This window comes from Balaenoptera ricei, chromosome 20 (genome assembly GCF_028023285.1).
Source record: "Balaenoptera ricei isolate mBalRic1 chromosome 20, mBalRic1.hap2, whole genome shotgun sequence".
NCBI lineage: Eukaryota > Metazoa > Chordata > Mammalia > Artiodactyla > Balaenopteridae > Balaenoptera > Balaenoptera ricei.
Genome location: NC_082658.1, coordinates 54,868,173 through 54,879,682, shown reverse-complemented (window position 1 = coordinate 54,879,682; position 11,510 = coordinate 54,868,173). Strand labels below are relative to the sequence as shown.

At 56.1% G+C, this 11,510-nt stretch overlaps 1 protein-coding gene across 1 annotated transcript; it reads right to left on the bottom strand.

Moving 5' to 3' along the window:
- Positions 1 to 138: 138 nt before the first annotated feature.
- Positions 139 to 11,321, bottom strand: ACAP1 (ArfGAP with coiled-coil, ankyrin repeat and PH domains 1). Its single transcript, XM_059906671.1, has 22 exons — positions 11,244 to 11,321; positions 10,636 to 10,693; positions 7,550 to 7,669; positions 7,336 to 7,389; positions 7,193 to 7,251; positions 6,768 to 6,951; positions 6,575 to 6,619; positions 6,374 to 6,469; positions 6,200 to 6,274; positions 5,998 to 6,107; positions 4,716 to 4,767; positions 4,519 to 4,619; positions 4,065 to 4,188; positions 3,754 to 3,965; positions 3,020 to 3,089; positions 2,804 to 2,898; positions 2,515 to 2,687; positions 1,772 to 1,944; positions 1,249 to 1,358; positions 1,055 to 1,165; positions 647 to 696; positions 139 to 322 (listed from the first exon to the last, which is right to left on the bottom strand). Exons 1-22 carry the CDS (start codon positions 11,294 to 11,296, stop codon positions 222 to 224), a joined length of 2,226 nt encoding a protein of 741 aa, XP_059762654.1. The 5' UTR covers positions 11,297 to 11,321; the 3' UTR covers positions 139 to 221.
- Between the last annotated feature and the right edge of the window lie 189 nt (positions 11,322 to 11,510).

Here is an 11,510-nt window from a genome sequence, read left to right as displayed (position 1 = left end):
AGCTCCCAGTTCACTCCCCGGGAGTCGCCCCTCGAGTGACTCCAGTTCGCAAACCCCCAATCGCTCCTGCACCCCAGAAGCCTCAGTGTCCTACACCTCACCTGCCCGACGGGGGTGCTCAATAAATGAACTTTGAAGAACAAAGCACAAAGGCTTTAATAGAAAGGGGCGGGCGGTGGGAAGGGCAGGGATAGGGGGTGCGGGCCCTCGAAGGCCTGGGATCAAAGCGTGTGTAGGTCATGGCTACGCCGGCTCAGCTTCTCCGGGTCGTCGGACGCCATGAGGGAGAAGTCGCGGAAGATATCGAGATACGTCTCGTCTCCTGAGGGGAGGGAGGAAGGGCTGGGAGGCCGGGTGGCTGGGCCCTAGCACGGGAGAGTACAATAGGGACAGCCCGGCCTGGTAAGAGCACGCGCTTCCAGCGTGGGTGGAAGGGACATCTGCACCGTCAGGGTGGCGCCCTCGCCTATTCTTTGCTCTGTTTCAAGGACCCGGCGCGTAGGATGCGCCCAATACATGTTTGTTGAATAAATGATGTAATTAATCAATGAAGCTGGGCACAGGGGGTTGGGGACGGGTCACCAGCGGCCAGAAGCCCAGAGTTACAATGTTGTGTGGGCAGAGAGGGGGGTGGGGGGTACGTTACCAGCCTGGCCCTGGGCCGCATCGACCTCCCTCATCTTTGCCAATCGCAGCCTGAAGGGGAGGGAATTAAGGAATGAATGACATTCTCCTCACTCCCCCCGCCCCAAATCCCATCCTTTAAGCTGGGCTGTTTCATTCACCTGTTTCCCCAGGGTCTAGTGCTTTAAAGATGTCTGACAACAATGTTAATGAATGATGCCTCTCTCAGAATAAACTCACCTTCCTCGGACCCTGCCCTCCCCCCTTCCTACTCCAAGCCCCAGTCAACACTTGAAGCATCCTTTCAATGTCTAGTCCTGGAGCTGGCCCCGCCCCTCCCCAGGCCCCGCCTAGCACGCTGGGGTCTCGGCGTTAGCCCCGCCCAAGTGGATAGTGCAAGCGCTAGCCCCGCCTCTTCAGGCATCCTCACAGAGTGACGATGTCAGCGTTGGCTGTTTCCACGGCGATGGTCAGGGGGTCTCTGCCTTCAGAGTCTCGGGCTCCCAGATCGGCCCCCCGTTTCAGGAATAGGCAGGCCAGCCTGGACAGGATAGCCAAGTTCAGCCGGCCCCTCACCCTGTCTGGAGCCTTCCTCCTCAAGGTCATTATCCCTGCCGCCCCTACCCCGTGTGGCCAAGAATGGTTGCATGGTGGAGCGGGCCTCGGCCGTGGCTGTCCACTTGGTTCACGTTTGCCCCGTTCTGGAGGAGGAACTCACAGGCCAGAAGAGAATTCTGCGTGGAGAAGTAGAGAATGGGGATAGAGGGTGGCATCTTTTGAGGCAAATTTAAAGATATTTTAGAGTGGGGTCAGTTCAGAGGGTGGGTATGGGATGGCAGGCTCTGCTCCGGCTCTTTACATGTATTCATACATTAAATCCATAGTACAACCTAATGAGGTATGTTATCCCTATTTTACAGATGAGGAAACTGAGGTACAGGAAGGTTCATAATTGTAAGTGGTGAGGGTCTGGGTTCAAACCCAGGTTTGTCTGCCTCCAAACCTCACACTCTTAGCAACCAGGCTCGATTGGTTATCGCTCCCTATGAGGTGGGAGAGGCTAAGAGCTGGGACCGAAGTCCGGAGTAGGGGAGGAGAGGAGGAGCCTAAGGGTGGGGTGGGGTGGGGAGGTCAGCAAGACTCTCACAGCAGCTGTGGCCTGGATCAGTGGTGTGGCATTCTCCTGACCCCCGTGGACCCAGTTGACATCAGCTCCATGGGCGAGGGCATCAGCCATGGTGGGAAGGGATGGAGGATGCCCAGCAGCTCGAAACAGCAGGGCCCCGGGGTGCAGGCTGCCCAGGTCCTCAGAGGGTGGCTCTGTTAGGGGGAACCAGCTGTGAATCTGGGAAGAAAACCCTCAGCACAGTCCCCTGATGCTGTAATGGGATAGGTCACTTCTCAACTGTGGGGAGGCCTTCAAGACTGGGGACTGTGGTGGGAGGTGATGGTGGGTGTGAGTGGATGTGGGTAGGTCCCCTAGGGCATATGGGATAGATGGCAGTGTTCACCTCTTCCTGTCCGACCACCCTGACTGGCTGGGATGTCGGGGGTGAGCTGACGGTCAGCCTTAGCTCTCTTGGCTCCCTCGGTTCCAGCCAAACTCACACCTTCCTCCACAGGCCTCTGGAGACCCTAGCTCATTCTCCTGACTCTTCTCATGCTGGTGACACCCTCACATAGCCCTGCTTGCCTCCTCCCAGCCCCACAGTCCTTCCCATCCTTCACCGTAATCCCCGAAACTCTTGCCTCGAAAAACCAGTGGGCTGTGGCCCCCCATAACAGGTTCGAGGGGAAGACGTGGGCCCCAGACTCTGTGCCTCCCCACCAGGCTTGGCACCGTGCTGAGCACACGGCAGGCGCTCAACAAATGCCCAGCCAACCCTATACCTGGCTTGGGTCTGAAGCTCCCGGGCTGGGGCCTGATGGTGCCCGGCTTTGGGGGCACAGGAGGCTGCCCCCTCGGGGGGCCCCGGCCACCTCTTCGCCCGCGAATCTCGGGAAGCTTGGTCAGGAACTTCTTCTCCACGTATTTGGCGTGAATCCAGGCCTCCTTCTCTTGCCTGGTGGGGGAGGGTTGTGGGAGAAGAAGGGGACAGTCTTCCCTCCTCCCATCCCAGGCTCTCCTCCCTCCCTGCCCATAAGGAGGGCAGCCCCAGTCCCTCCACCCCAGCCTCACCGGGAGCAGCTGGGCCCTGGCTTCTTCACGGCCATGGCCTCCACACGGGCCTCATAGATCTGGTTCATGACGACATTCCCCAGCTCACACATGAGCTTCAGGCGGCCCAGGCAGAGGCAGAGACAGACGGGGAGGGTGCGGGTGAGTGTCTGACCCCTCAGGGCTCTGCAGCCCTGCCCTCACCCCACCCCACACTCTCACAGCACCCCAAGTCACCTTCACGAGTTCCGGCTCCCATGAGTCAAGGGTCAGGGACCGGACTTTGGAGAAATGAACTCCCAGGCTCCTGGAGGGCAGAGGGGAAGTCGGACCCTCTGTGGGGGAAGCAGCCGGGGAAGCTGCTGCTGCTCCTGGAGAGACTTGGGGGCAAGGTCTGGCATGGGGGTCCCGTGCAGAGGCGCCGGGCCAGGAGGCAGCAGGGCAGCCAGGGCCATGCAGCCTTGACCTGCATCTGGCAGGAGCCCGCCTGTTCACCGTTCCCTCTTCTCTCTTCCTCTCATCCTCTCCAGCCACCTCCCCTCTCTCCAGGTACCCTGGCCGGGACAACTCTTTCCACGCCATTCCCCCTCCCCACTTCCACCGGAATGATGCAGGGCGAGGGGCGCATAGACTTGCTAAGGCCTCACGACATCTCTCTCTGCTTTTCGTCAGCTCCCCCGCCCTCAGCAGCCCTGACCCCGCACCTCCTCCAGTCAAGCCACTCAACTCCCCTGGGTGTCCCCCTTCCCGGGCCAGACCAGGACACTGAGGGGCTGGGCCCACCTGGGTCCACCTTGTGCCCCACAGGATCGGCCCAGGCCTGTGCCCAGCGACAGACAGAATCTGAGAGGAAGCCCAGGCAGGGCGGGAAGGGAGGGAGGAGCCCCTGTGCTGGGCTCCAGCTTGCCTCCACCCAACTCCACTGCCACCAGAAAGAGCAGGGGCCCGCGCTTGGGACCTTGGGGAGTGACCTGTGGATGCCGGAGCACTGAATGCAGAGGGTGACACCAAGGTTGATGCTGGCCCACTCAGGGGCCGGCTCCCGGCAGTCACAGCACTGGGCGTTGCCGTCCACGCTCTGCACCTGGGCTGCCACGTGCCCGACTCCACCAGAATCCCTTCCCCTGGTCATCCCGCCAGAGCCCAGGGTGGCGGCGGAGCCCATGGCCAGGTGTCCTGAGCCCTGGGGGAGACAGGGGAAGAAAGAGTGGCTCTGAGGTCTAGGGGAAGCCATGTCCCATCTCCCTGGGCAGCCTGGCCCTGCACCCCCATGTTAAGGTACCTGGCCTGGACCCCGGGGGCTGTCATCAAGGCGAGCCTGGTTGAAGGCCGTAGCGATACTGCTCTGCACAGCACTGACCCACAGCTGCAGGAGGCGCTCTGAGTCAGCCTGCAGGAGGCAGGACCTGGGCAGGGGGGCAGCCGGAGGGCAGGGAGGGGTCTGAGGCCTGGGGAGCCGAGTGGCAGGACAGGCAGGGTGACATTCAGCTAGTATTCAGCCGGCACCACTCATATTGAAATACCTCTGCACCAGTTGGTAATATCCTTCCAGATATCCCCCTTCAGCCTAGACCCTCCCCTAGCCTGCCCCCCAATTGAGCCACCAAAGGGCTAATGCCTGGGGCTGCATTAGGGGCCTCCAAGATCCTGCTCCAGGGATGCCTTTGTGATTGGCCCTGCCTTTCCAGTTGGTAAAATTGAGATATACGGGTGTCACCCCTGAGCACTGCACTCACTTGCTGGGGGACACCACCTCAAAGCAAAACCGCCTTTCTGAGTCAGGACAGAGCTTCACTGTGCAGAGACGAAGGTCATCCACCACCACAGTCACAGGGTCCTGGCAGGGAAAGGAGACAGGGGGGCGGGAGTCCAGGCAGCCACAGCAGGGCTCAGCCCTCCTGGGCCCAGGCAGCCAGGACCCGGGCCTACTCACCTTGTGCTTCTTCTGATAAACCAGTTGGTTGCTCTGAATAGTAAACCAGCGTCTGGAAGAGGCAGAAGTAGGGTTAATGACATGGGCGGCACTGGAATGCGGCTTGGGACAGACAGGAGAGAGGCTGTGCTCTTAGTCCCATAAGGATCTTGCTGAGTGGAGAGAGACCGGGCTGCCCATCCCATGAGATGTTCCAGAGGAGGGTGACAGAGGCGCAGCCAGGGACATCTAAGGGGTGCTATTCACATCTCGAATACCCCAGATTTCATAACATTTATGAAGACAACTTTCCAGCAGATGGCAGTGAAATGCATTGTCTAATAAGTCTATCGCTACAATGTTTTGGCAAGTAGAAGTATCTTGGAGGGAATTTCCTGGCAGTCCAGTGGTTAGGACTCTGCACTTTCACTGCCGAGGACCCGGGTTCGATCCCCAGTCAGGGAACTAAGATCCCGCAAGCCATGAAGTGTGGCCCCCAAAATTTTTAATTTAAATTTAAAATTAAAAAAAAAAAAAGTATCTTGGAGAAGCGGCTCTTGTCTTCTAATTTGTGCAAAGATCCCATATGGGCCAGCAGTGGCCCTGGAAGGGGAAGGGGTCGAGTCAGAGCAGATCACCACCCTGCTCTGCACCCTGTGATGGCTCCCCACTTCCCTCAGAGTACAGCCAACAAGGCCCTGTCATGATTCACGTCCTCATTAGCTCCACCTGCATCTCCTACCACTTCCTCCTCCCTCCCTCTGTCCACACCCTGGGCCTCCTCTCTGTTCCTCAAACCTTCCAGGTTCCTCAGGGCCTTGGTGCTGGCTCCTCCTTCTGCCTAGAATATTCTCTCCCAGATATCCTTCCAGTCTTCACTCAGAAGTCATCTTTTCATGAGGCCTTTGCTGACCACCCTATTTATTTATTTTTATCATTATTATTATTTTTTGGCCACAGAGCTTGCAGGACTCTCAGTTCCCTGACCAGGGACTGAACCCGGGCCACGGCAGTGAAAGCCCGGAATCCTAACCACTAGGCCACCAGGGAACTCCCTGCCCACCCTATTTAAAATTGCAACTCCTCCCCAGCTCTCCACATTGCTTGCTTTATTACTTTTCACCTATGGTACTCTTACCTTCTAAGAGATAATTTACTTAATTATTACGTTCTTGTCTGTCTTTGCTGATGGAATGTAAACTCTCTGAAGGCAGGGGGTTTGTCTGTTTTTCCTGGCTGTAGTTAGCACACTCAAAAAACTTTAACCTGATGGGTTTGGCCGATTGGGGTGTCCGCTCCTCACCTGCTCCAGGTTTTAAATGCATTGCTGGCCCGTTTGAAGAGATGCCCTTCCATGACCAGGCCACCAGGCCCCTCCCTTAGGCTTGGCTCTGGCTCTTCCCCACCAAGCTCCTGGGGGCACAAAAGGGTCAAAGGGCAACTGAAGTGGGCAGAGACCAAGGCCCCAGGCCCATCTGCTTCCTGCCGGCAGCCCCAGCCCTTACCTTCTGTTTCAGCAGCACGTGTCTCTGCTCCATGTCCCTCTTCTCTCGAGCCGAATTCAAGACCAGCCGGTGTAACTGAGCACAGGAGGGGCATCTCAGATGGCCCCAGGCCAGGAGAGTCATCTCAGAGCCCCTACCCTCCCTCTTCCACCTGCCTGCGCCCTGGGTCTATACCTGGCCACCCAGCTCCTTGCGATACTGGGCCAGCCGGCACAGCTCCTCGTGGCCCTGCTGGAAATGGGTAGCCTGGGCCTCCACCAGACGCAGCACCTGGGGGACAAGGTGGGCAGAGGGCAGGCCCCTCTCTTTTCCTCTCCCTCCTGCTCCCAGCAGCAGGCTCCTCCCCTCCCTGCCCTCGCCCCCACTGCGACTCACAAACTCCATGATGTCAAACTTCCTCTTGTCCTCAATCACATTGATCTGAGAGCCCAAAAGACCTCAGGTCAGCCTTGAAAACACAGACGCACGACCCACCCACCCCCCCACCCACCCACTGCACACCAGTGACTCTCCAGCCTCGAGGTGACTGGGGTCCTGGCACCCCAAGAAGACAGGTTGGGGCAGGCACCTGCAGGGCATAATCCAGGGCCCGTGCCCGGTACCCGGCTCGAGCAATCTTCAGAGCAGCTCCGGCCTCTTCTGCCTCCTGCGCCCGGCGCCTGGGGACCTCTGCGTTGTGGGTAAGAGCAGCCTCCAGGCTCTCAGCCCCCCGCCAGAAATCCCGGCGAGCCTCTCGGAAGCCCCGGAGACCTCTGGGGGTGTGGGGATGACAGAAAATCACCGATACACCCGCCTGCCCCCAGCAGAGAAGTCCCTGAGATTCGCTCACAGCCTTGCAGGTAGCCTATGGACGGTCAGAACTCCAAGGGGATCCTTGGGATGGGGGATAACAATCAGGCCACCAGAAGCCCCCAATCTCACAACTCCTTCATTCAGGGAGGCCCCTGCGGCAATGGGAAGAGGGCTGGAGGACTGGTTTCCCTCCTAACTCACTCCTTGACCAGAGTTTGGATTTGCTGCTGCAGTGTGTGCTGGGTGGCATCTAGAAGCTCCTGAGGGAAGCAGAAATTGGCAGGTGGGGGTCAGGGCTGCAGACGCCCTTGCTCCCCTCACCAGCCCTACCTATCCCCACTTACTGCGTGGCTGTCCAGCTTGTGGCTCAGGCTCTGAGTGAAATTGTCCAGACACTCCTAGGCAAGAAGAGGCAGAGAGAGAGAACCAGGCGTGGGCGGTAGGGCCCTCCCATCCCTAGACCCAGCCTGCTCTGGCCTGAGACCCGCAGACCCCAGACCAACCCTCCCCTTCCACAGGATCTCTCCCACCCCAGCCTGGTTTGGACCCTCCACATACCGCCATCATGGGCTCTGGTGGACCCAGGTGGGCCAGGTCACAAATGCCAACGATGAAGGCCCGGCTGGCGGCAAGGTAGTGGCGCCCACTTTCCAGGAGGCCATTACCCAGCTTGAGGAGCTAGGAAGCAACAGAGCAACAGGGAGTCGTGCCACGCGCCACCAATACCCAGTGCCACCCCCGCTCCTGTCCTACTTCCTCTCCCCTTTCCCAGGGCTGTGCCCCTCCCTCCCCTCCTCACCTACACTCCTCTGTGGCCCAGTCCAGTTTCTAACACACACATGGTGCTTTCTCATCTCTGTTTCTTTGCTCCCACTACTCTGTGCCTGGAACAAAATTCCTCCCAGCCTGTCACCAAAGCCAGTGTCAGCTTCACCTCCAAAACGTCTCTCCTGCCCTGCTCTGTCTGCTTGGATCCAGAGTTCCCCAGAAATGCCATCCTCACGCTCTGACTCCTAGCATGAATGTTCCACCTGGTTGGTATTAAATTCTACAGTATTTACTGTCTAGAGTTGTCCATTCTGTGCTTAGTGAACATTCCCTCATAAATATTAATCGGTCAGCTAGGCCCGAGGGTCAGGGCAAAGATGGTGCTCCTAGGGCCCATTCTGTCTGGCCCTAATTACAAACAAGGAGGCTTGATAAACAAAGGGACAAGTGACTGGCCGGAGGAGGATCTCTGGGAGAGCCAGGTGGCCGACCCAGAAGCCAAAGCGAGGTCTTCTGACCCCCGGCCCTTGTTACCTGCAGGAATTGCTTTGCTCCTGAGGTGACACCATTGGCTCTAGCCTGAGTCACCATATCTGGGATGGGGCAAGTGTCTGTGGAGCCTGTCAGCTCAGCCCAGGGAACAGGAGACCACCATAGAGGTTCTATGAGGAAATCCTGGGAAGCAGGGGCTCAGAGAACGTGGGCTATGTTGGTGCTTGTGGAACTTTTGTTGAACTGAAAAACACTTTTTAGGGCTAGTGAAGACTTCAGGGAAATATAGCTTGACTTGAAGATGGCTAGCAGGGTCAGTAATGGTCAGGCAACCGACCATGATCAAACCTTATCAGATGTCACCATCCGGTGTCTGTGACAAGGGACAACGACCCAGATGATCACAACTCCACTGTGTGGAGGTGGCGGACTGAGTGTCCAATCCTTTCCTTAACCACCCCACCTTCCTTCCCAAATATCTGAATAAGGAACTTTCATAAGATTGCACTAGTGACAAACTGGTACATCCATACAATAGCATGGGGCAGCAATGCAAAAGGAATGAGCTATTCATCTGTGAACTATTAATGAACTGCTGATAACTACTGATAGGCCACAACTTGAATAAACTTCAGAGACATTATTATGAGAGGAAAAAAGAGGCCAATCTTGAACGGTCACATACTATATGATTCTACCTAGACAACAATCTAGAAATGACAAAAGCCTGGAGATAGAAAACAGATGAGTGGTTGTCATGGATAAGGAAGGGGCTGGGGAGGGGGTTATCATTACAAAGAATGGCACAAAAGAGTTCCTTTGTGGTGATAGGAGTTTTGTATCTTGAGTGTGATGGTTATGAGAATCTATAAGTGTGATAAAGTGCCATTGAATTATACACAAAGATTTTTTTTAAGAGTATATGCAAAACAGGTAAAATCCAAGTAAAGTCTTTAGACAGTTTATTCTATCATGCCAACAGCAATTTCCCGGTATGGGTAGTATACTACAGTTACGGAAGATGCTGTCATTGGGGGAAGCTGGGAGATAGGTACGTGGGATCTCTCTGTACTATTTTTGCAACTTCTTGTGACTCTGCAATTAACTAAAAATACAAAGTTTAACTTAAAAATATATGTATATATTCATATGTAAACTAAATCACTTTGCAGTACAGCAGAAAGTAACACAACACTGTAAATCAACTACACGTCAATTAAAAAATGTATATATTATTTGGTCACCTACTAACTTTCAGGCCATGGTATAGGCACTGGGGATTGAGCAAAAACAAAATGTAAAAGTTCCTCATGACACTTAGCTTCCAGTGGGGAAGAGTAGACAAGAAAAAAAATTGGCAAGCCTGACAGACACAGGCTAAGGTGACCCCTGATGATTCCACCCTTGCATAATCCTGACCCCTTGAGTGTGGGGGAGTGAGACCTGTGATTTGCTTCTAATCAGTAGAATACGATATGGCAAGGGCGATGGGATGGCACCCCCAAATGACAAAGGTGATGGAGTCGCTCCTGTAGTCACATTCTGACGTAAACTGACGCCATCTTGCCAACACATGCAAGGGAGACTCTGCTGCTGGCACTGAAGAAGCAGGCTGTATGACGTAAACCGCCTACGGACAGGGCCCGGTGGCAGGGAACTGTGGGAGGCCTCTAGGAGATGAGGGCCTCCATCCGGCAACAGCAAGGACCTGAATTCTGCCAACAATCACGTGAGCTCAGAAGAAAACCCTGAGCTGTGGATGAGGCTACAGCCTCTGTCAACACCTCGGCTGCGGCCTGTGAGACCCTGAGCGGAGCACAGTCAAGCTGTGCTCGACTCCTGACCCACAAAAACCGCGATAACACCTGTGCGTTGTTTTAAGTCACCGAGTTTGTAATAATTTGTTATACAATAATAGAAAACTAATACCGCGAGTAAACGTATAACGTGTCAGATTGAGAGAAAGGCTGTAAAGGAAAAAAAAAGCCAAATAAGGGGAGTGGGAGTGTGCCGTTTTTATAAAGAATATCTAGGAAGGCCTTACTGTGTGTGTTCAAGTGTTTTACTGGTTTGTTTTCCATGGTTAGTCTGTGAGCCCCCTGAGGGCAGAAACAGCCTGCTTCTCCCTGAGGCGCCCACGGCTCGCTTAATGCAGGTCTCAAGAACCAACCAAGTAAGCCCACAGGTGAGTCTTGTTTTCCAAGATTCTGAGCTCCTTGAGGGTACAGAACCACTTTTTGGCTCCTCTGTAGCCCCAAACATCTACCCCACCTGGTTAGCATTCAGTAATCCCCAGAACTCATTCTTGGTCTCTAGTTTTCTCCCTGGCCTCACCTCTCTCATCTTAATCCCACCCCGGTCACCCCTCTCCACGTCAGGATCACCTTTTCCAGCCGGGTCTCCAATTCTGACACTTCGGCTTCCACCAGCTCGATAGAGGCTCTGGGAAAGGAGGGATGGGGTCACAGGAACAGAGCCTGGGTCCATCTGGTCTGTCCACCTCAGCAGGGTTGGGGGTCGGGGTTAGGGGGCGAAGGGTACAGACGGAAAAGGCTGATGGGTTAAGAACTGCCCACCCACCCTCTCTGGCTCGCTCACTCTGCACAGTGTGGGAGCTACTACGGCCCAGGCCAGAGCAGGAAGGGTAGAAAGAGGGTGGATGTGGTGAGGGCAGGAAGTTGCTAACCGCCCAGCGCAGGTGCTGGGGGAGGGGCAGGGGTCCAGAGAGAGGGAGGAGGGGATGCCAGCTCTGGGAGTGAGAGAGGCTGGAGGGACCCCCTTCACACATGCAGTGGGTGGCAAGCATCAGCACGAGATTCGATAGCAGAGGTACTGCTTTGGCCCATAAGCTGGATCTTGTCCCTTTGAGACTTACTCCCTGGAAAGACATCCTCCGACTTGGGGAAGGTTGTGCATGTGTATTAGGGGGTGTTGGACCTCCCCTCCTCTGCCCGCCCCCCTCCCCTGCCCCCGGAGACCTGTGCACACTTACCGGAAGCGGGGTGAGTCCTTAAGGCACTCCTCAAAATCCAGCTTGACCGTCATCTCAGCTTGACCGCTCTGGGGCCAGTGGGCCCTGGGGCCTGGAGGGTGGGGATGCAGGTGGCAGTACTCCCTGCCCCGGGGGGAGGGGGGGTGCTGGTGAGGAAGGAGGAGAGGATCCTCTCCTGGGTAGAGCCTGGGGGGGGTGCGATTCTTTCCCTAAGTGGAAGGGGTGTCCTAAGAGGAGCTCTCACCCCACACTTCCAGGCAACGCTGG